This window comes from Temnothorax americanus, unplaced genomic scaffold, assembly GCF_048541705.1.
Source record: "Temnothorax americanus isolate GAGA-0224 unplaced genomic scaffold, ASM4854170v1 Scaffold51, whole genome shotgun sequence".
NCBI classification, from domain to species: domain Eukaryota; kingdom Metazoa; phylum Arthropoda; class Insecta; order Hymenoptera; family Formicidae; genus Temnothorax; species Temnothorax americanus.
Window position 1 is genome coordinate 1,115,820 of NW_027509668.1, and position 23,512 is coordinate 1,139,331.

The 23,512-nt window shown below is 41.1% G+C and overlaps 4 protein-coding genes across 9 annotated transcripts; 2 read left to right on the forward strand and 2 right to left on the reverse strand.

Annotated features, from left to right (window-relative positions):
- Nucleotides 1-521: 521 nt before the first annotated feature.
- On the forward strand, nucleotides 522-3,035 carry Naa40 (N-alpha-acetyltransferase 40). Its single transcript, XM_077419123.1, has 5 exons — nucleotides 522-796; nucleotides 899-1,055; nucleotides 1,139-1,527; nucleotides 1,626-1,784; nucleotides 2,953-3,035. The coding sequence occupies exons 2-5, from the start codon at nucleotides 1,050-1,052 to the stop codon at nucleotides 3,032-3,034; spliced, it is 636 nt and encodes a 211-aa protein (XP_077275249.1). The 5' UTR covers nucleotides 522-796; nucleotides 899-1,049; the 3' UTR covers nucleotide 3,035.
- On the reverse strand, nucleotides 1,833-7,809 carry Alpha-man-iia (alpha-mannosidase 2). 2 transcript variants are annotated; one of them, XM_077419114.1, is made up of 8 exons: nucleotides 7,646-7,806; nucleotides 7,291-7,523; nucleotides 5,866-7,226; nucleotides 5,425-5,763; nucleotides 5,000-5,308; nucleotides 4,215-4,746; nucleotides 3,913-4,065; nucleotides 1,833-3,660 (listed from the first exon to the last, which is right to left on the reverse strand). In XM_077419114.1, the coding sequence occupies exons 2-8, from the start codon at nucleotides 7,417-7,419 to the stop codon at nucleotides 3,079-3,081; spliced, it is 3,405 nt and encodes a 1,134-aa protein (XP_077275240.1). In that variant the 5' UTR covers nucleotides 7,420-7,523; nucleotides 7,646-7,806; the 3' UTR covers nucleotides 1,833-3,078. The 2 variants fall into 2 exon arrangements, with proteins under 2 accessions (XP_077275240.1, XP_077275239.1); XM_077419113.1 differs by having other exon boundaries at nucleotides 7,291-7,809.
- Nucleotides 7,810-8,709: 900 nt separating this feature from the next.
- On the forward strand, nucleotides 8,710-23,148 carry Eps-15 (Epidermal growth factor receptor pathway substrate 15). Of its 5 annotated transcripts, none has more exons than XM_077419035.1 (14): nucleotides 8,712-9,046; nucleotides 9,722-9,766; nucleotides 9,915-10,148; nucleotides 10,247-10,519; nucleotides 10,776-11,012; nucleotides 11,113-11,273; nucleotides 11,366-11,525; nucleotides 15,049-15,294; nucleotides 15,907-15,969; nucleotides 16,644-16,987; nucleotides 17,107-17,287; nucleotides 17,651-17,773; nucleotides 18,630-18,938; nucleotides 20,203-20,342. In XM_077419035.1, the coding sequence occupies exons 1-14, from the start codon at nucleotides 9,020-9,022 to the stop codon at nucleotides 20,203-20,205; spliced, it is 2,406 nt and encodes an 801-aa protein (XP_077275161.1). In that variant the 5' UTR covers nucleotides 8,712-9,019; the 3' UTR covers nucleotides 20,206-20,342. The 5 variants fall into 5 exon arrangements, with proteins under 5 accessions (XP_077275160.1, XP_077275161.1, XP_077275157.1 ...); XM_077419031.1 differs by having other exon boundaries at nucleotides 8,713-9,046; nucleotides 20,240-23,108; XM_077419033.1 differs by lacking the exon at nucleotides 8,712-9,046 and adding an exon at nucleotides 9,105-9,123 and having other exon boundaries at nucleotides 20,240-23,108.
- LOC143904393 (uncharacterized) lies at nucleotides 11,539-14,061 on the reverse strand. The gene is made up of 6 exons (XM_077419046.1): nucleotides 13,928-14,061; nucleotides 13,390-13,714; nucleotides 13,126-13,322; nucleotides 12,202-12,383; nucleotides 11,973-12,128; nucleotides 11,539-11,880 (listed from the first exon to the last, which is right to left on the reverse strand). Exons 1-6 carry the CDS (start codon nucleotides 13,940-13,942, stop codon nucleotides 11,709-11,711), a joined length of 1,047 nt encoding a protein of 348 aa, XP_077275172.1. The 5' UTR covers nucleotides 13,943-14,061; the 3' UTR covers nucleotides 11,539-11,708.
- Nucleotides 23,149-23,512: the final 364 nt, after the last annotated feature.

The following is a 23,512-nucleotide window of genomic DNA, read 5'->3' on the forward strand; positions in this document are numbered from 1 at the left end:
CGGCTCGGAACTCTCGGAAGTCGGAGCACTCGGAGCCACGAAGCGGAGTCAGCCGTCAGCCTGTCAGCGGAGGATGATCGCGTCTCGCGCCTCGCGCCTCGCGCCAGATCGCGCGGTTGGAACGTTGAAAGTTATTGGAATTGGAACTTGGAACACGCTGCTGCGACCCCTGCGACGGGCCATTCGTGCGATCGGTCATGATTGGTAGACAATCTTGGACGACCCTTGACCCCGACCCGACCGACATATTACATATATATACATATGTGTATCTTCTTGCTGGCCGATGATCTTGCCTCAATCCTCAATCATCGATATGCTGAAAGCTGAAACAGCGTGGTGAGCGTGGACCGATCGAACGCATTATACAGAAGGAAAAAAAACACGATAATTATTTGTTTCTCGTTCTCGATCGTTGCGCGAGGTGCGGTTCGCTTTTTCCTGCAGTGCCTGCGCCGCACGTCCGCGATTTTTATGTTGAGTAAACAATACACACGTGCGCGCGCGCACACCTGTCTCTGGCTACTCTGGCTGGAGCCTGGAGCTGGAGCTGGAGCTGGAGGCTGGAGTCAGTGTCTGGAGTTGTGGTGTTGGAGTTAGATGTTCTTTGTCGACCAAGGAAAATATTTGTTTAGAAAATTTTTAATTGATTATCTTATTCGACTTTGAAATCATTCACGTGCATTGTACATACAACAATAAAATACCGTCGGAGTCGAATGACAACGTAACCTATACGCTTCAACGAAAAAGGCGGGAAGCTTATAAAGAAAAAAGACTGATTTAAATTGAAAAAGTAATGTAAATTATAATTTTATTAACAAGATAAAGGAAACTATGTAACGATCAAGGATGTGCGAGCTCGGCGAGAAAAGTTAACAGGTCTGATGCTTTACAGCCGAGGACTATGCGGTATGCCTAAGGAAAACTCAAGACGTATTAAGCCGGCCACCCTTTTCACCCGAGGTCCCGAGGTAGTACGCGTAGTAGGTAAATAAGAAAATAAAAAGACGAAACGTCTCTGGATTTCTGGACGTTGAACGTTAATCATGCAGGTCAGTTTCGCGCGACGCGCCATCAGAGCCAGGCACGTTCTTACGTGCGGGCTTTGAAATTCTTTGGTTGCCCTTTTTTACAGAAAAAGGCTCGAAAAACAAGGCGTCAGCTTTTAGCGGAGAAAGCAGCGACGCGGCAACAGCTGATAAATAAGGCAAATGCTCTGACGAATCCTTTGGAGACTCTGCAAAAGTTCCACGAATACGCGACGAGGGACAATGACACGATCGAGCTCGTTTGCGTTAAAGCGAGAGACGCACGATCGGAGTGTCTCTCTTGGATCATGGATATTATGGAGAGAAACATGAAAGATATGTACGAGCGATCCAGTTGGAGCTGGAACGCGGCTGAGAAACGGGCGGAATTGACGGAAGAAACAGCATGGTACCTAATAGCGTCGGGCAACGACAAATTTCTCGGTTTCTCGCACTTTCGATTCGACACTGATAACGGCGACGTAGTATTATACTGGTATGTATATATTTTGCGTAAAATTAAGCGCGTACGCGCCAAAAATAACGCTTGGTAACGTGGAAACGATCGAGTACTTGCGTCTGTCCATTCTACAGCTACGAATTACAATTGGAACCGTCGGTCAGGCGCAAAGGGCTTGGTCGCTTTATGATGTCAGCTCTGGAATCCATGGCGCGTCGGAACCAGATGCTGAAAGTCGTCTTGACCGTTTTCAAGCACAACCAATCGGCGATACAATTTTTCTACGCTCTCGGGTAAGAAATATTTACTAACGCTGTTATAAATAGAGATCAACACCCTAGTATTCTTAATATCTATATTTCAGTATTAATTATCAAAGTCCTCTGTACTACGTTATCCATAAAGCGAGTTTCTTAAAGCCATTTACATACGAACGTACATCCTAGAATTGTTTCATGTATTTTTATAGCGTGTATGTACAACGGTGTGTAGTACAAGCGTAATATAGTACAAGGGTATGTATATAAAATGGCTGTGTAAACCCAAATCTATTTTACACGGTCTGTAATTGACTAGTATCAACGTATTCGATTATGATTAAGTGGTTCGCACTACTGCTCGCTTCGTATCTTCGCTCCATTCGTTAACGCTAAATGCAACTGTTCAAATCCTATACTTTGTGTTCAATATGATTCCGGATTCCGCTTGGCAGACGGAAAGCTCGAGTCGCATTTAGCGAGCTAAATGTATACGTTACGTTCGCAACATTCGGTCATAAATCACCAAGTGTTCTCTGCACATGCGTAATATAGGAAAATGTAGGACGTACACTTATCATTGTACAGGATCGAAATATCTTTAACAAATAGATGACAAACTAAACAGTTTTGTATCAGCCGAGAGCTGTAAATGAGATGTGCTGTTACGCAATACGACGTCTTATGCATTCTTAAAAATGCTTCATCCGCCTCTATCCGTTCTCAAACATTATTCATGTTATTTCGAGTCTTATACGTCTTAGACCTATACAGCTTCACGTGGAAATGCTAAATCACAAAACTTACTATCGAGAGTTTAATGTTTACGGTCTTGACCGTAAAATAAACAATATACGCGAAAAAGATCACTTTTTTGAACGATACTAAACATTGCGTCCATTGATACGCGATGTCGAAAGTAATCACGAAAGTATCGTGTATTATTTTTTCTTTTTTTCTTTTTTTTTTAATTTTCCATTAATACACGACAGATTGTTGACCCATATGCGTGTGCCCGAGGTAAACTGGAACTATTTATATGCATATCTTTATATCCTAAATACACGTCAGAGTTCTTGTTATTATAGTTCGATTTGAATCGTGTAACTTACTGTAATATGCGGACACTGCGTATTGCAGTATAATCAAGTAAAATCTTCGCGCTCAAAATGGTAGTACGTTTGTACGCTTAATACTGTTCCAGATATAAATTAGACACGTCAAGTCCACCGGCCTCGGCGCACTTGGACTATATAATTTTGAGTAAACAAAATTTATATGGATAAATGCAAAAGCAACGCAAGCTACGTTACACGTCTCTTCTTCCCGATCAGGACTGCGTCTTGTGAAATAATATCGGCAGTATTTGATGCGGGCACAAGTTTACAACGGGCGATTTCAGAGACGGCCCGACGTTGTGGAACGTAAGGGGCGCTTTACTAATAGTCCAATCCTCCATATCGTTCAGGAGCTTCGTCAAGTCTACCTCTCCCGCGTCCGAAACGTTCGAGTGTCGTAGGAGAGACGAGTTGAAGCAAGTATCCAAAGCTGATTGGTGTAATACCATACCGACACCTTTGCCGGCGCCCTCAGGAATGGGAAACACTCGGAGACTGACGATGCTCAAGTCTACTGGAAGATCGTATCGAAGCGGCGAGAAATGAGCGTGTAGATTGAATGGCAGAGACGTATGAGGATGCAACGTCACGATTGGATGCAGTAACTCCTCCGAAGCCAAATGACCACTTAAAGATAATAACCCCGCCGGATGATTCGTTGGTACTGCAAAGGGGCAATTTGTTTCCTTCTTCTCCAGAATTAGCGTAAACATATGATTTGTCAACAGATTGTCCATTACGCCTTGCCCTAATCCTCGATTGTCATCCTGAAGTAATCTTCTATCTTGCATGATCTATTTATAACGAAATGAGATAAATTAGGTATTGCAAATAAAATTTTAATAAATTTTTAATCCACTTTTTTATTCGACAGAATTGCTGTTAATTTCTCTCTCTCTCTCTCTCTCTCTCTCTCTCTCTCTCTCTCTCTCTCTGTGTGTGTGTGTGTGCGCGCGCGCGCGTCGTGTTACAGCTTACCTTTTCATTTTACACGTTTATGTAAAGATACATACACGTCTCTGACAAGACAGAATCGACCAACTTACCTCGAGTTGACCGGATGCCATAGAAGCTACTCCTAATGGCTGTGCCGTAGCGATAGTTAATCTAACTCTTTTATCTTCTATATATGCACTTGCTGCCATTGGATAATAATTCCCTTGTGTAGGAAGCTTGGGAAATCTTTGCCGTCGGATTATCTAAAATTAATCAGATAAAAAAAAAATATATATATATACATATATATATCACAATTATATATCTCAAGAAGAAAAAGTGACAAATGTTGTCAAGAAGTAAAACTCCAAAACATAACTTTTACGTAGCTATATATTCGTAATGTGCTTACATTGAGCCCGTTTAAATCTGTAAAGAATTGGTCGCCGGACGCAATGTCTGTATTGAAACGCATCGCCAGCTCGTAGTTTTGCGTTTCCGTTATGTCAACCTCGTTGAATATGTGCAATCCGAGTCCATCGCTGCCAGGCGAATTGAACAGCGTACAAGTATGCCGCACGTGCGGCAATTCTAGGAATACTCTCGATAAAATTGGTCCGGTTACTAAATGAATGATCGCCCTGCCATCCATAAACACCACGTCCGGTTCCGGCTTGTCAGGCAGAAACAAATAGGCACCACTTTTATCTTTCCCGGAACCTCTAGTGCCATATTTCACAAAGTCCAGATGCACTGGAAACATGGTATTGCCTATTCGCAAAGCTTTCAACAAGCCGGATTTCCCGAAAGAGGCGGACAATTCCGGCCGTTGAGAAATTGAAAATTCTTGGGTATGCGACAAGATTGTCAGGTGACTGAAACCAGGTATCGACGGAATGCTTATGTCAGTATTGAAAATTGTGACATTAGCTAGATGCACTTCCCTGTTCGAAAAAGAAAAAAAATATGTGCCGTACACGCTGTCTTTTATTCTTTAGCGTGTGTTCACAGTTATATATATATATATATATATGTATAATGTATATATGAAATATTTTTTGCAAGATGACCCAAACGGATAGATACATTTAACCGTATGAGCCAGTTTGGAAAAAGCTTTATGCTACCGTGGTATACCGTGGTAGTTTTTCGGGAGATGACGTTCTCTTTAAGTACATAATCATTGTCGGCACTTACTTCGTATACGATGCTTTGTGCAGCGCGTGAACTATGTACGTGGTAATACCAAATCCTGGTACAGTTGCTAAAAATGATAGTTCGTATCTAGCCGCGGACAATGCGGCTGGACCAATCCAAACGGGAGACACTTGACACTTGACGGTCCGTCCTCGTCGATCCGTAACTCTGACGAATGGCGTCGAGACAATCAAAGTTTGCACTTTTGTTCTCTGTCTTGGGAGGGGATTGTAAAGGATAATCTTCCTCGACGGCTTGTCGTCTCCAAGGTTAAGAACGTGCTTCTCGCCCACACTCGTGTGATGAGACCTTCGCGCGAGAAGGATGTGTGCGATTATATACATTTTCCATAACCGTATCAATATACGTAACATTAAACGTTATATGTATACATAAATGTGCACATGTTCCGGTTGTTATCTAACCTGGTTTCATCCAACGAAAAATACACAGCTTCCACATCCATAGACGATACTCGAGGAGTTCTTAATAAATGCGCTATAGATTGTTGAAGTACATGAGCCGAGTTATTCAACGCCATTATCATCTTCTGGGCGTAATCCATCACAACGTTGTCCCTGGCGGTTCCGGTAACTCCATCGTGATGTTGAAACAGCGAGTGCCACATCCTGGCTTTGCTTAAACGGGACGCGAGGCTACCTTCTACCACGTGATCGTTGCCTCTGGCCCAAGCTATAGCGGCTAATGCTTCCGACCCTCTCAAAATACCCAACAATACACGATCCAATCTTTTGTGAAAAGGCCTATGCAGAGATTTAAGTATACAAGTTATATTAGACGAGATTTATTCAAGTGCGTCAGCCGTCGCGAAAGCGCGCGCCTTTTATAAGGAAACTTTTGTATACCTAGAGGTATAGTAGCCGCTCCAATAATGATCATCTCTATCGGAATAGGTAAGGAAATCGCCGGACAAAGTGGGAAATTCATTTAACGCGCGCTTCTCTCTGACCGCCTCAAAGTAATCGCTCAACGTTCCAAATTGTATTTGAACGTTCAAATGCTGATTCTCGTTCATGTAGTCGAACAGTTTTTGATAATTGTCATACTGAGCTTCCCACTCGGCGAGGTGCGCGTACCTGAAGTCGTCGCCTAAAGGCGCGAGTACCACGTCGGTTTTGAAAAGTTGCGCTTTCTTACGATACTGATCCAGCAGGAGCAACGCTCTTTCCGCTACATTCGCCCTAGTTATGATTTTCGGCGGGATCTTCCACGGGCAACCGAGACCGAAGTTCTGTATTCTGTAAAAATCAAATTGGCAGCACACTTTCGGATCCGGTCCGCACGTATGAGGAACGTCGTAACTGTAAAACGGCATGACGTGAGTGAAGAACTCTGTCGAGCCGTCCGTGTCCCACAATTGCCTCCAACGGAATTCGAGATTTTTCTCCTTGGCCAGTCTCTTCTTCACCGAATAATGAACCCGCTGTATCAAGAGGTTCTCCAGGCCCGACGTCTTCAAGAGATACGGCATAGTGGGAGAAAGACCAAAGGGATCGATAGCCCATCCCGACGTTGGCGCGTAATCCAGATTGTATTTTAGCCACTGATGACCCTCGGTCAATTGCGTGAGTTGAGCGATCCAATGAGATACAGATTCATCCGGCATCACCCATCCTCCCGACACAATCTCCAATTGTCCGTCGCGTATCAGACGACGCACCTCGTCCTTAATCTCTTTGGATTGATCGTCCCACCAAAGTTTGAAGAACGATATTTCCGCCCAGATGAACTTGCGCCTCCCGTCCTCGCTCAATTTAGTCACCATATTGTTCAATATGCTCCTCGTTTGGAACACGTAGTATTTCTCAAAAGTATTCAACCATCCAGGATCGTTGTGCGAATGAGGCACGACGAAAACTTTTAGTTTTCTGTTAGGATGCCATTGCTTTTCGTCGTACACAATGTTCCAGCCTTGCTTCCAAACTCCGCCATCTGGATTATCGAACTCCAATTGCTTGTACAACTCTAACATTTGTACGTCGACCTCGGGGACTTTTTCAACGTAAAAATTACACGCGAGACCTTTTCCCGAACGCGACACCGTAGCGTCGGAACGATTAAAATGACGCCTGACCGGTTGCGCGACAGGTACAAACGTATCTTTGATTTTTGCCGCTTGCTCTTGCAGAGCGCTCATAACTTTGCGACGTTCGTCAAAATCCTTTTCCAATTTTGCCAGTCTGTTCTCAAAATGGAGCCACTGATTCTGAAGAAAGAACAAGTAATTTTTGTAAAATGAGAAAAGAAGGATAACGGTTATCAAAACTCACCGTGCTCGTGGAAAGCTTAGGACCCTGTCCAGGTGGGAGAAGGATCAGATCCATCATCAGATAGATCGTGACGCAGCAGGCGAGGATCAAACCCACTCCGAGAATGGCCATAGTCCTTCTAGTTCTCATCGTTGCCGGTCTTAGTTTGCATTGAATTTAACTGCCGAACGTTCGCAGCGGTCGTAACCAAATCCAGCAGAGCTCACGTCACGTTCGTCACGTTCGGCTGGTAGCTGAATACCGCGACGGAAGTCACAAGTCAGAGAAAAGAAGTAAATCTTTTGCGATCTTAACCTAATTTAACCACCGCTTGCGAAGGGACTACATGTTAGGGACGGAGCATTTGTATTCTCACGTGTCCGACGCTTCGGAGTTCGGAGCCGTTAGCAGGACAATCGCAACTTGTGATTGTCATAAATCCAGCTTGCTACTTCGAACTTGGAACTTGGAACTCGCGTCACGTCGACCACGACGCTGCCAGCTGCCTGCAGCTGCCTCCCGCTCCCGCCCCGCCCTCCCGCCTACATCCTTCACAATCACAAATCAAATCACAATACCAGCAGGACGGCCGGGTCGGCGAAAAAGAAAAAGAGTGGATTCAGAATTCAGAGTGGCGGTATAAGTAGTAGTTTGCATTTACATCCGTTTTCTCAGTTGGCGTTGGGGTGGGGTAGTCTCTCTCATGAGAGTCTGGCCATTGAGCGGACTCACGCGTATTGGTTCAATCAATCATTGTAACAAAATGGCGAAACCAATTAGAATGCGACTACTTTTATATAGGAACTCTATAGGCCGATCCGTACTGCGCATCGTCATTTGGGCGCGTTCAGCAGACCAAGCCGCTCAGCAGAGCAGTTGAATTAGGCCCCGGACACACACTTTTTCGTAACAGTAACAGTAGGATTTCGACCAATCGTGTTACTCGATTCGGGAACGTATGGCCGTACGTTTTCGAATCGAGCAACGCGATTGGTCGAAATCCTACTGTTACGTTCTACGGAAAGTGTGTGTGGCCAGCTTTATGCTGCGTTCCCACTATACGCGTCGCGCGTCGCGTGTCACGACGCCGCGTCATGAGTTATCCACGCAAAACGTTTTATTTTATGACGTCATTTCCGACGCAAGATCTTGTCGGAAATGACGTCGTAAAATGAAACGTTTTGCGTGGATAACTCTTGACGCGGCGTCGTGACGCGACGCGCGACGCGTATAGTGGAAACTAAGCCTAACGATAAGCAGAGGTTCGGCTGACCGCAGCCAATCACAGAGCGGAACACAACCTAAAATGAATTTTGGAGCGCAGCCACTGTCTGGCAGTGACAGGTGGCAGGTGGCAGGTGGCAGTACTAGTAGCTGGCATGTAGGAATTGGCGCGCATGCGCATAGTATAGACCATGGTATAGACTATGGTACGAATGTATAGTATAGTTCGAGCCGAGTGGTTTTGAATAAAACGACAGAGTGAGATTTCGTCGCGCATCGCGCATCTCGCGTAAACCGTTTTCTCTCCAGATAACGTCCCTCTGTCGTCGCGCGCTTGTCGCGCGCGCTCATCCTTGACTTCGCGATCGCGCCTGCAGGAAGAGGATTGAGATTCCACGATACGTCGCCGGAATGTCCAATGATTAAAGGCGGTATATCCGCGAAATGTTGAACGAACGTGTTAAAATCGAAATCGTACGCTATCGATTGAGAGTCTGATTGGTTAAGCCAGTGCTTTGATGCAAGTATGGCCGCCCTGCCGTCACCTACGCAGGTACGTGACACGTTTGACGATTTTGCAAGAATACTACCGTTTGTTGTGACTCGCGCGCGCCATAGGAGCTTCCTCCCGTAAGCCCTCGTCGTGACTCGCACCGAACTGTCGCGCTAATCGCCAAACTTTCGCGTCTGCTCACGTCGCCCACGATCCACGATCGCCCCGTCTGGCCGTCTACCTTGTACCCTTGGTGAGGAGGGCGGTCCACGGCTCCACGGTTTGGTGCCTCGAGTGTCGAGTAATTTTACGCGTTATATATACATATATATCAAGTATCTTGATGTCGAGCTTTTACTCGCCCGGCCCGGGAGGAAGTCTCTTTAGCGTCGTTCGTTTCCGTGATGCGTTCCGGAAACTTGGCGCGACAACTTGCCTTCTTTTGGCGGCACGTCGCTCGCTTGACGCGCTTGTAGCTTGTAGCTTGTAGCTCCACGATAAATAAGCGAGTCGACGTTTGAGCGTCGCGCTAAGTCACTTTACTCGTTATTTATTATTCTCGTATCGACGTTATTGTTGAACTTTTTTTTGTCGATATCATGGGCATGAGGTCAAATGGGGCAAATCGTCGTGTCGCTTGAGGGAGAGAGGGGAAGAGAGGCCTTACTCGTCTTGCTCTATTACTGCTGCAGATAAGCATAAAGAATACATTTGACGTTGCGGTTTCTTTTACAGGTGGCTGGAAGCCATACCGCGATATATGAAGCTTATTACAATCAGGTATATCATTGTTGTTGTTATTATTATTAGGTTTTAGAAAGAGCAGAGGTGTATTTCGTATATACCTATATACACCTATATATACATATACATAGGTATAGTGTGCAAAGTGCTAACATTATATTCAAACATGTATGTTTGCCTCTAGGTCGATCCAAACGGATATGGACGGATCGAGGCGATGGACGCTGCAAGATTTCTCAAAAAGTCCCAGCTGAGCGACGTTATTTTGAGTAAAATATGGGATATGGCTGATCCGCAGTCGCGGGGCTTCTTAGACAAGTCTGGCATGTTTGTCGCGCTCAAGTTGTGCGCGTTAGCCCAGACGGGGAAGGATTTGAATATGTCTAATTTAAGCCTCGGCGTGTCGCCACCGAAAATGGTAAATTTACGCACCCGTCGTATGGCGTGCGCGTGCTTTTTTCTTTTTTCGCCTGTGAAGCAAATCTTGCGTCATTTATCCTGTTTGTGATTTGTCAGGGAGACATCACGGTCGTTCCGCAGAAAACTATCGCCAATGCTCTGCCTGTAATAACATCCGTCAATAATGGAGATTGGTCGATTAATCCTACGGAACGGGCGAAATATGATCAGCTTTTTGATAGCTTACAGCCATCCAATGGTTATATATCTGGAAATAAAGTGAAGGGTGTTCTTATGGACAGTAAACTTCCTATGGACACTCTTGGCAAGATTTGGGACTTGGCGGACATGGACAAGGATGGTATGCTGGATAGACACGAATTTGTAGTTGTGAGTATCACGTACACTTTTTTGCATATGCCAAAATAGCTTTTGCGTAACGTATGGGGATCCCGTAGCGTTAGGCATCGGTTGAAAGAACGCGTTCTAATGGTAGAATGAGATTCTCGAGCACGAGTAGAGAACGTTATGTTGGACGACAAATATCATTGCTTTGTTTCCGTAGCGACACCTAACGATATTTCTATCGCTTGAATTACATTTTCTTCTCTTTTCTTTTTATCTAACTTTAATTGTTATTATACAGGCTATGCATCTTGTGTATAAAGCATTGGAAAAATATGCGATACCAAGTGTACTTCCACCAGAATTAATGCCACCTGGGAAAAGGAAAGACGTTATTATCCCCAAGGCTAAATCTCCTACGCGAATGAGCATAGCGATTGCCGCCGCGTCACCGCACGCGCCCGCGCAACCACCACCGATTCCACCCTTACCCAATACTACGGCTGTAAAGAGCTTGTCCGGGTTAGACGTCGTAAAAGTATTTATCTTTTAAACTGTAATTTAAAAACTTGTAATGCTCACTACGTTTCCTGCATTATTCAAAACTGCTGATGCTCTTATACCACATATATTTTCAGGCAAGCGCGCAACAATGGGTAGTTTCGGCCGAGGATCAAGTAGCTGCGGAAAAATTATTTTTACAAGCCGACATGGATAGGGACGGATTTGTCTCTGGTACGGAGATCAAAGACGTCTTCCTACAAAGTGGACTTCAACATCCCGTGTTGGCGCATATATGGTAATAGCGGTGCCATTTTTACTACGGACAATTTACGCGGAGAGATTCTCAATGGTGTAACATTAATAACGAAAAACCATTTCATGAATTAGGAGTTTATGTGACATTTGTCAAAGTGGAAAACTGAATAAGGAACAATTTGCCATAGCTATATGGCTTATCAAGCAAAAACTTAATGGCATAGATCCTCCGGCGAGTTTAACTCCCGAAATGATACCACCTTCTATACGGAAAGCTGGGGAAACTATTGTGGTAATATTTTTAAAATATTTTTCTCCAACGCGTACACGATGCTGTATTTAAAGCACAAGAGTTCATCGCTTTTCTTTCATCCCCCGTTCGCACAAGAGCAAACGCATGCTTGCTCTTGCTCATTTTATAAACTGTCGATGACGAACGACTTAATTTAAATACACGTCAGCGTTTACAAACTTATTAATGCATTGTATATCGCGTTCGTCCCTTGAATGCTCTCCAAAACATTGTCAGAACTATGCTAATTATAACGATAGCACCAATCAAGATAACGTGATGATTCAGTTTGAATTCTATCTCTCCAATTACATTCAGTTTTATTATCCCAGCAACTTCGTTATTCTGCCAACAACTAGAGTAGTAAAAAAAAATGAATTTTTTTTTTACTAAGATTACTATTGTTATGTAACCTTGTCCACACACACATTGACGACGTTAATTTACCTGTATGTATTGGTATCCTCGAACTTTAAAGATTCGAATAGTATTTGCATCTGAGAATTAATGTGAATTCTTCCGTTCGATTGGAATTTAACGTGAGATGGAATTATCGCTTTATCATTGATTCGCCAAACAATCGGAACGTCTGTATTCAGATTTCTAAAACAAATTTTATATTATTTTTTATATTTATCGTGATTAGAGCGAAACACGTAGACGTTATAAATTTTACCCTGGACAGACAAGTTTGATTTTTTTATCATGTTTTTCATAAATTACGCTACGTGCAATCGACGGCAACGGTTCGGGCATTCCTTGAATCATAGAAAATATACCAGCGCTATTGTTTGCACTTTCCAGAACATTGCCTTTTTCATCGCGCACTTCAAATATGATACTTTTCTGACATTTTTTCTGTCTCAAGAATAATATCTATTTTAATTATTTGACCTTCGTTTTTTAAAGTTTCTATTATTTCAGCCACATTAGATTGCGTGGCATGTCATCGCGTGTGAATGTTTTCTTTGTATGTCGAAATGGGGGGTTCTTTCGTTTATTACCTTCGTTAAAAATTACATGTATTTATATATATATATATATATATATATATATATGTAGGTCCAGAGGTATGTTCCGGGACTGTTTACGTTTTTTGAAATGTACAGTCCTGGAATATAACGCATATATATGTAATCAGATTCAAAAAACTGTCCCGAAAAATGCCGTAGGACATCAATTTTTTCCAGGACAGTCCTGGAAACTGCCAAATGTCCCGGAATATACCGATATCAAAAATAAAAGTCCCGGAACATACTTCCAGACCTACATATATATACATGTTTATATACATTAATAAAGTTGAGAAAACTTTCTGTTTATTTTATAAATTAATAAATAGTTTTAAACTTTGATCGATGATCATTGATCATGAGAAGTCTATTCTCATTGGAAATTGTGTAAAGTGACGTGTGTACGTTTACTCGTTAAGATACGATACGTGAGAAGAAAGTTTTTTCGACATATTTTGCCACGGTGTATACTGTCGAACGCGAGTGTAGCATGCAAAAGGACTACGTTATATTTCGACATAATGCGAGAGAAAACAAAGATTCACCGGTTTTTTATAAATACGCTTTAAGACTTCTGCCGCGCATACCTTGCAATATCGTCTCATAATTGCAGTTTTTTTCTTTTTAATAACGGGTATTAGTCGCACTTGTTCTGGAACAAGTCTCGATTTGCACGGTAGCTTGTTTTTAAATAACATTAACGCCGTTCTCAATTGAACGTTCAAGGTTGTATTTGTCACTTCCGTCTGCATCGTGTCTTCGTGCGCTCGATTCCATTCATCGGCTTGAAATTTAATTTAAGAGTCTTAGCAAAAGGAAATACTTAAAGGAGATTTTACTTTTACACTTACCTTCCGTTATACCTCGCTTCATATGTTGTAATTCATTTATTGTCGATGCGCTTTCGTTAACAAGATATTTATGTTCTGACATTTCTGAAAGAGAGACAGTACAGTAACCGTATCGCAGCTTTATCCCGATCGCGTCGCACATGGAACAAGGACTCCATGTTGTCCAAGTAGTATAAATCTTCAGCTTGTATTCCGGTACATTTTCCACCAATACTGTTCTATCTGGATGTACCGTCACCGTTTCCAAATCGCTATCAATATGTAAATGGTAAACTGACCCTACGGTATCTCCTACTTCACACCAATACGCCCCCGCTTGCTCTAACTGAGAATCATTATTAATTTATCACGTATACTATTTATATTTTTGAGCTTAACATTAGATGCAAAAGTCATTCTCTTTTCAATAACGTGTGTGTGTATATATATATATATATATATATATATATATATATATATATAAAACATACAGAGTATCTCCGCCTGTGATCTTTTGCAGAGTTACACGTATGCTCTATAACTCTTTTTGAGTTTATACCTTGACATTGTACATGACGATATACCGGTTATCTGGTGAATTAAGAATGCGATCTGTATTCCGCGGTGTACTTTTAGCGCTACTGCTTTCACTGCTGTTGTTAAAATACCATTCTATTAGAGAGGTCACATGTCGCTCCATCGGCGAGATGCAGATTTGGCATTCTAAACTGTAAATCAATCACGTCGTTCAAATTTCACCGTAATTGTGCATGACAACGTTTTACGATTATCTTGTTGATCAATCGCACGTTACGGACGTCCCCTCGAGCGCTATGAGCGCGCTCGGATAAGTACGTTTGTCGTGCCTCACGTCCGCATATATTTCCTCCAGGCACTCGTAATAATCTAGCCACTGTTGTTTGTGTAGATGTCTCAGGGTCTTGTTAGCTCTCGGGTATTCATAATCGTCGATATTCAGAAACATTTCGTCACCTTGTTATGATTACAATCATTTAAATATTTTTATAATTGCAATTATGTATTTATATATATTTATATTTATACATCATATATATAAATGTCGACATCTGTACATTTAATCACGTGTAAGCGTTGTTGTTGTTTTTTTATTATTATTATTATCAAAGCGCCTACCTACCGTGTTTGTCGTTAAACAATTTATTGATAATCTTTTTTCGTACGTCGTACTTGATTAATAAGTTTGGTAGTAGCAAAGCTAAATATATGTTGTTTAAATAATAAATTAAGATAATTGGCACAACGCATATCTTCATTATCGTTGTGTCGTGAGTCGTGAAGCGTGAAGTATTCGCAATATATGAAATGAAATATCCATCTGATGTCGTGTCATTTTTTTTCATACATGTAAAAAATCAAGAATTCATCAAACAATTAAATACCTTAAGGCTTCTTAATAATGGCGAAATGGCGCGTGCCTTGTATTATAGACAGACAATCTTGGATTTATCTATATTAGAATTACATAATTAACAATTTGTTTTTTTACGTTGAGTTAATTGAAATCCTTGTAATTTATAGACTTCATCTTTCTTTTCCAGTATAAATGAATTTTAGATGTACTGAAATACATGTCATTTTTTTACATGGTAGGAAATGTTGATCAGATATTAACATTTCAAATATGTTTGTATACTACAGGAAAACAATAACATATCAGGCTATTCGAATCCGGAATTGGATATGATAAGTAAAGACATAGCGGAACTCGTGCGTGAAAGACAAAGCATGGAGCAGGATATAGCGCAAAAGGAAGCCGACATTAAGATAAAGAACGGGGAGATTAAGAGTCTTCAAAGCGAATTGGACACGCTTGCGGCAACCCTGAAGCAACTTGGAAATCAGAAGGGTGAGGCGCAGAAGAGATTGAACGATTTGAAAGCGCAGGTAAACGGAAGTTCGGTAATGTAACCGGCTTGCTTATTGAATGTCCGCGGCACTGCTTTTTATAGGTACAACTACATGATGCGGTAGTGGTACGCATATACAGTTGTCGCTTGCTCTTGTAAGATGAAGCCAATTTTTTACATAACGATATTTAATAAGTGCAGTGAAGTAATAATAAATGTAAGCCATTGCACTTTGAGTATACCGCGACATTCGTTATATTTACGTTTCGTTACGTACGAATAATAATACATAGAGATACCACAGATACGACAGTAATACAAGACATAAATTACATCTATTATATACGTCTATCCTAATCCATTTTTTTACTGTGTTTTCATCGTTATTATTTTTTTTTACTACGTAATTATTGTGACGTAATCATCTACTTGATCACTTTGCATACATATTAAGCAAGAGTTAACGGCGTTTACTGACGTATATCTCTCTCTGACACACGTGTAATTAATTATAGGCAGTAAATTTTGAAGAAATGGAAGGGAAGAAAAGCGAGGAAAATAGAAAAAAGTTTGATTTCACTACGTATGCATCTAGTTGTTTGTATTATATTTTTCTTTATGATTTTGTTTTATTATGTTTGGCTTGTAGAAGACCGAAGTAGATAGAGATTTGAGTGAGGTCGAAGAGAAGATTCAGAGGGAACTGAAGAAGGTACATAAAAAGATCGACAGTTTTAGGCTTAAAGTGGATCGTTACCTTTGCGCATTATAATGTCGTTCGTTACGTACGAATATCTGTCGCGGTTATTAGAAAATAAATTTTTTTTTCTTATTTTTTACGTATATTTTTACTACATATTTTGTTATGTTTCTACGATGCGTGCGTGCGTGCGTATTACATGTTTTATGCGCGCTCGCGCGCTGGGGTGTGTGTATAATATCGCTAACATCGTCTGTCACTGATAGGTAAATACATATATATGTCCTTTGAAAACATTTTTGTACGAAAGTAAATAAAATCTACAATCTCTATTATATATATTATGCTTCCCAAATTCTACTTTTGTACAAAACATACGCACTGATAACGCTAATGCATTATTGGTGCTTTTCTGGCATGAATTATACACTTTTTCTCGTACACTCTTTCCCGTGACATATAACGTGTAACTGTAGCAAAATTAAATAATATATTATCAAATAAATAAAATCAACGCGTGTATCTTTTCATGTTTTGACTACATCAATTGTACAAACGTAATAGCAACATACAATCATACCGGATAATAATGTGCAAGTTTAGTATTTTTACTTGAAATTTACTGGGAAGAGAAGGAGGGATGAGCAAATACAACGTTTTATAAATCACGTTTATCTTCTTCGAAGGTCGATAAGCTCCGTCAACAAGCTGAGGAACAAGAATCGGTGCTGCGGGGTCAGGAAGAAGAGCTAAACTTCAAGAGGCAAGAGCTCGAAGGGCTGCGGCAAGAGGAGCAGCAATTAGAGCAGCAACAGAATAAAAACAGGGACCAATTAAATGAGCTGACGAAAAAGTTGCAAGATACTCAGTTAGAGATTTGTCAAGCGAAGGCAAAGATCACTCATTTACAGGAACAACAGCGTCAGATGAGCGATGCCATTGCGCTTTATGACTCTGCACTCGCTGCGGGAGACGTCAATCTTGTACCTGATACTAGTCTACAATTTATACCCGAGATCGAAGATATAGAGTGCGTATATATTGCGTATACTTTATTTGAGACGACGTTTCTTATCGGAATTATATGTAATGACATTTTTGTGTGTATACATATATATATATATATATATGTGTTGTAAAAAAAAATAGATACGAAACGACACGTAAGAATACGGGTGAGACGAATGAAATAAAAGCAGATGCACGCGGGACTGGCGCTTTAAACGGATTTGGAGACCAAGATCCTTTCGCATCGAATAAAGCCAAAGAAGCATTTAACGCAACGATGTCGGATCCGTTCGGAAGCGCGTTTCCCACGCAACAATCTAATGTAAGTTCTTTTTACGGCCATGTCCACGTACTATGCTCTCTACTCTCCTGCTTCTTACTGCGACTTTTCTCTTGCTCTACTCTTTCATTATTTTGCGTATTCTTAAATCTACGTGACGATGTGTAGAGTGGACAAACAAACAAACAAAAAAGATGGAAAACGTGGTTACACGGTCACGTAAATATGAACGAAGTAGTGGAAGAAGAGCGCAAGAACAAAAGTGACAGAGAAAAAGATGAAGCAGAAAGTAGAAAATGTCAGACTGCACAGTGTTTGACTATAACGATGTAATATTTATGAGCGATATTTTAATCTTTTATTCTTTAAGCACATGGTCACTAATTTAAAAAAACCATCCCATAGAATGGTTTTGCGGCAGATCCTTTTACCGCGTTCGATAATACTAATGTAGCGGCAAAGCAAGATCCTTTCGATCCATTTGGTAACGGAAAGCGAGCTGAGAATAAATCACCCGCAGCTACGTCGGTATGTAAAATTTTACTTGTTTGCGAACGTTTGGTCAAAATCTCCATATTTTTAACACGGTTTGGTTTTAAATAGTTTTTGTTTTTAACACTTTTTCCACGTCCCACTTTTATCTCGCTGGCAAATAGCATGGATGAAGTTGGGAGAAAGTATTAACCCTTCGAGGCTACACAGGGTGGCGGCCACCCTGACAAAAATTCAGGGCGATATTTTTAATTATCTACATTTTATTTTATCTTACACTTAGTTATCTTTTCTGAGGTATTTACGTATTTATGTAATATTTGTTAATAAAAATACACTTTAATTTACTTTTAATTAGAAATACATAAATTAAAATGTGAAAATACGCGTTCGCCTTACCTACCCAAAATCTCAACTTAATCTTTCAAGTAATTATGTTAATTGGAACGCCCATGCAAGATGTATTTTTTCCCTTAAAATAACACCATTTTTAAATGGTTGCTACTTGATATTGAATCTTAAAAAAAAAATACATTAATTAAAAAAGTTATTTTTCCAAATTTGTCCCTTTTCGATCTTTTTATAAAAAATTGGGAGCACATTTCGGGTTCTGCACCATATATATATACACATTTTTGACCAACACCCTCAAGATGTTTCATGAATTTTTATGTGCACATTAATTTGACGTATGAGACTTTGAATCCGTCCGGGTGGCGACCACCCCAGTTGGTGGCCGGGCTGTATTAAAAAAAAAGAGGTGTGACCTCGGAGAGTTAGATATAGATAAACGTATTAGTATTAAGATTATGAATACCTGCTCGATATATTTCATGCTATATCGAAACGTTATTAAATAAGATGCTGATAGGAACAATGGTTTTCTGTTAAGAACACGAAGGATCCATTTGGAGAGGATCCCTTTGCCAATCTTCATGCGCCTCCTCGTCCCGAGAGCCCCAGTCCTGCTCTTCCACCAAAGAAAGCGAAGCAACCACCGCCACGACCGGCTCCGCCACGACCGAGTCAAGGTCCTACTGGTCCAATGAGAGCGGCACCCGCACCCCCAACGCCTTCACCCACTCCAGATCCATTTGCGAACGCAACGTCAGATCCATTTGGCGCTCAGCAAACAACAATCGATAACAATAATAGTTTCGCATCTTCCGGATTTGCCGACTTTGCCAATTTTGATTCCAAGGTGCGTATTTAATGGTATCTTTTATTTTAAATACAATCACACTTTTCGTACGCGTTTTCGCCTTTTGTTTTCCTTTTGCGTTATTTTCTTAGCAACTTTTATACATTTTTTAAATATAATACACAACCCAGGGAAACTTGACTATTTTTTATAATACTGTCACGATTGTCTAGTTTGCTTACACGTCATTTACAATTAGACATGTGATATATGAGTGACGGATGAGTGACGTTTATAGATAAATACAGAAGAACTTGCCTTACGCGATGTTCATCGCGTCACACACGGTGATACAGGATAATCGAATACAGGGTGTCCCATCTTATTTTCATCAGGCGACGTACTCGAAAACTGAGCCCTTATGCCCGGGGGGTAGGCAAATATGTTCCAGACACAATAACAAAAATTTCAAACTCGTGCACGTGGCACAGTATATTCAGACTTTCTGGAAAATATTTGCCCGCACGTGTTAGAGAACATACCACTATCTATAAATCTATAACGTTAAATATATGGATGCACAACACGATCATACTTGACCTTATAAAGTAGGTACTAGGTACTAGAGTCTCTTATCAAAAAATCGCTCACACAAATCTTTCCCTAATACGGATCGATAGATACGGCGAGAACGAAGAAGACAACAAGTTAATTAACTTTTACATTCGTCAAACTTGATACCAATAAATTAGTTTTGACGGTGATATATATATATATATATATATATATATATATATATATATATATATATATCACGTTAAAAATTATCTCGCGGCAATTATTCCCTATACAATCAAGAAGAATATAAAATTGTGATTTTTACGTGATTTAATTGATTGTGTATTTAATTTTGTTTTGTATTTAGGTAGAAGCTGCACAATTTTTTGTTTTCCCTTCTATTGAGCTGCCTTCTGGAGTGCCTATCGTCTGCAAATTAATTACGTTATCATTTTTCTTTTTAGAAATTTTTCTATTTCAAGTTTATTTGCATTGTCGCATGAATATATATATTTGATTATTGTTGATTTTAGTTTTATTTTCTGCGATGTATTCGAACCACGTTAATGGATAACGATACACGTAAGGTTTCTTACCTTGCGTATATAGTTTGTCCTTGAAGTATGTGTCTCGAACATCGCATAAACGTGCAGCACCTTCGCGATAGCTTTGTGACGTAGTGTGAGAGTAGCGGCCTAATCTGCCAGCCCGAGCAGCCGGAGGACAGTCGACGGTATCCGCGTCATTCTCTTCTCTACCTTTTCAGTAAAACGAAATTGACCAGTGACAAAAACCTGCTTCAGCCAGAACCAACGGCTACGCGAACGGCTCCACCAAGAGCGACGAGTAAAACCACCCACGTAGCGATGGCGCAACCGAAGCTGTCGGACTTTACGGAGGATCCCTTTCGAGATTATCGTTACGAAGACCCTTTCAACATAACGGACCCGTTCGCCGACGAGGCGGAGGACCTGAACGCGAACAAGAGGAGCAGCAGCGGCGGCAGCAGCAGCAGCAGCAGCAGCAGCAGCAACAGGGGGACGGAGAAGACGGATCCTTTCGGCTTCGAGACGCGATCCGCGTTCTCGAGTAAAAACACTTTGGCTAAAGTTTTCGACAATGATTTCTCAAGTACCTTCCCGCTTGCTAAAGCGAAAGCCGAGAGGAACACGACGAGCGACACGAGCAGCGCGAGCAAGTTCGACGTCGATTTTGGGAAAGCCTTTTCCGCCGCGAACAAAAATGTTCGAGACATCGAGGCCGATTTTTCCCAAGCGTTCGCCAACGTCAAGGCGAAAACGATCAATCTCGACGAAGCGTTCGCGAGTAAAGACGCGAAGGCCGTCGCGAGGCAGCACGACGCAGATGTAGCGCACGCTTTCAAGTCCACGGTCATTTATAACGATGATGAGAAACTCGCCGACAGCTTCGGCAAGATGTGGAACGGTACGAACATAACGACGTTATCGGAGGACGAGCAACTTGCGTGGGCAGAAAAGCAGAGTATAAAAGCGGAAGAAGAGCGGCTCAGGCGTAAGGAGAAGGAAGACGCCGAACTAGCTCTCGCTCTCGAATTAAGTAAACGGGGAAAGTCGGGAAACGTTTAAACCTCGATCGGTGACGCTACTACTTCCTTTCGTTGATTATCGTACCGTAAACCTGTTAACGTGCATGAGAAAGTTTCGCGTCTCATAATAATGGTATTGTTACGCAAGCTTGCATCGTTACACCGTAGCATCACGTATAGAAGCGAAATGTAGACAGATTTATCAGGTTTATCAGATTTATCAGATTGACAATAACGGGTCGGTCGGGTATTAACACAGATATTATAAGAGTACCCTAAAAGAAAAGGAAAATGCGTAATTATTATATGGATATTATTACACACAGACGATATTTTCGGTTGAGCGTAAAACTTTGACGAACGTTCATATATTATATCTCAGTGTTTTCAACGGATTGAGCTATTTGCAAGACGTCACACAAAAAGAGAGTTATTTTTTATCCTTTCGTATCTTACTTTTGTATCTTTTCTCTCGATGACCCACTATTCGCGAACGCTATCCGATCCGAGAGTGTTACGCGGCTATTCTGAGTTACAACTATAAATATATATACTTGAATGATAATAAATAAAAATAATATATGAAAAGTTCACATGTTGCGTAAAAGAGTTATTCGATCGAAGCACGGTAACACAGTATCGTTAAATGCATCGTTATCAATATGTAAACGCCTATATAGTAATCGAATATTACGAGATTTTAACGCGACATTCGTCGCTGATCGCTCAGCAGCGTATAAGAAGATCCAAGTCACTTTTCACGCCAGCCTTTAACGTAAACTTGATGTAAAAGAGAGAGGGAGGGGGAGAGAGAGAGAGATAAGCACGCATTTAACGGTGAGCGAGGTATTGAAATACGTTCGGCGACAATGCCGTCTACGTCAGTTTTAGAACAAGTTCCAAAGAATGTAGCGTTTCGAAGAAGGCGGGCATATCTTTGCGCTTGGTGAAAACGGGCTCTCTATAATACGTTCGACGAATATAGGACTCGGAAGACCAAGCGCAAAGGATCACGTCCATCTCAACTACAATGTAATATCGTATAATTTCGACAACGACGTTATACATATGTATCTCATACGATGTATATATTAATATTATGAGATATATTAAGTCACAATACGTCTCATTGCGTAAGTTTTTATTATCACGTCGTAATTGTTTAGTTGTAAGTTTAGTATACACATACATTGTATGCGGAGAGACGTGTGCTATATAATATATATCATCAGTAATATCAGTGCGAGCAGAAGCTTGTGTCGATATACCTACATATATTCGTGTCACACGTCAGTGTATCTTTATTTAGTTTGACTCGCGTCTATTATGTATTATTTTGATTTCATCTCGCCCTTAGACGTTTAATGTGTATGTATGTGTGTACGCGAGTATGTGTACGTACCGTAGGTATGCGTTGAGAAAATTCCACCAAAATAAATGTACGATACGATCGAAATGTCTATCGCTTGGTTTATACGCACGCACGCGCGCGCACACACGCACGCGCGCGCGCGCACACACACACACACGCACGCACGCACGCACGCACACACACACACACTATAGTAGATTAGTTTAGCTTTGACCGATAAATTGAGCGAGAAAGTTTTCGATTTTCTCGATTCGCGCTGGCTGAATGTTCTCGATATCTCTCGTATGTTTTATTCGGTGTTGGACACTTTCGTCCAACATCACGATGAAGGGGTAGATGAGTTTTGTCACGCCGACAAAGAAAGATCTATCGACGGAAAATCTTAATAAGAATCCACGTGCCGACGTATAGTCAAGATGATATAAAGGAGATAGGACACGATACGATATATGATGTGTACAAACGTAGCGCATATTTTGCACGACGTTCCCTTATTCTTTATTTAGATCAAAGACTTGCGCACGATATAGGAGAGTGAATCGATTGAAAACGATTAAACGATCAAGTTTTATTTTATTTTATTCTTGCGAAAAAATATATCATACCGTTTTCTCCTGCACGCTTGGAACTATAAAATTCTGATTTTTGAATGGGCGTGGGTGTGTAAATGGCTAAAAAAGAGAGGTTGAACATATACATTCTCTTGCGGTCTAAATAGTTGCAAGCGAACCAAGTTCCCACGTCTACAATTATTAAACTCTGTTATATATTCATCCTTCCAATATTCCTTCTTTTGCGACGTTATCCTGGCATCAAAACTATGTGCAACGGATTATAGAGAGCTACACCTTATATATAACTATAAAATATTAAAAATGATAAAATGTCAGTACGAAAACCCAACTCGGAACGTAACGTCTATATTTTTATGACATTAATCTACCAAGTTTTCTGGTAGTAATTATAAATTTTAATTTTGTTTTCGCTCTCATCGTAGCTAATTGATACCGCATTTAAAAATTCAAATGTCGCGCCACGTTTTGAACAAAACTTTGATTGGCTTGCCAGTTATTTGCGGCTGCATTAGGCCCAGTTTGGGCTGAGTTTCCACTGAGCGCGACGCGTGTGACGCGCTCA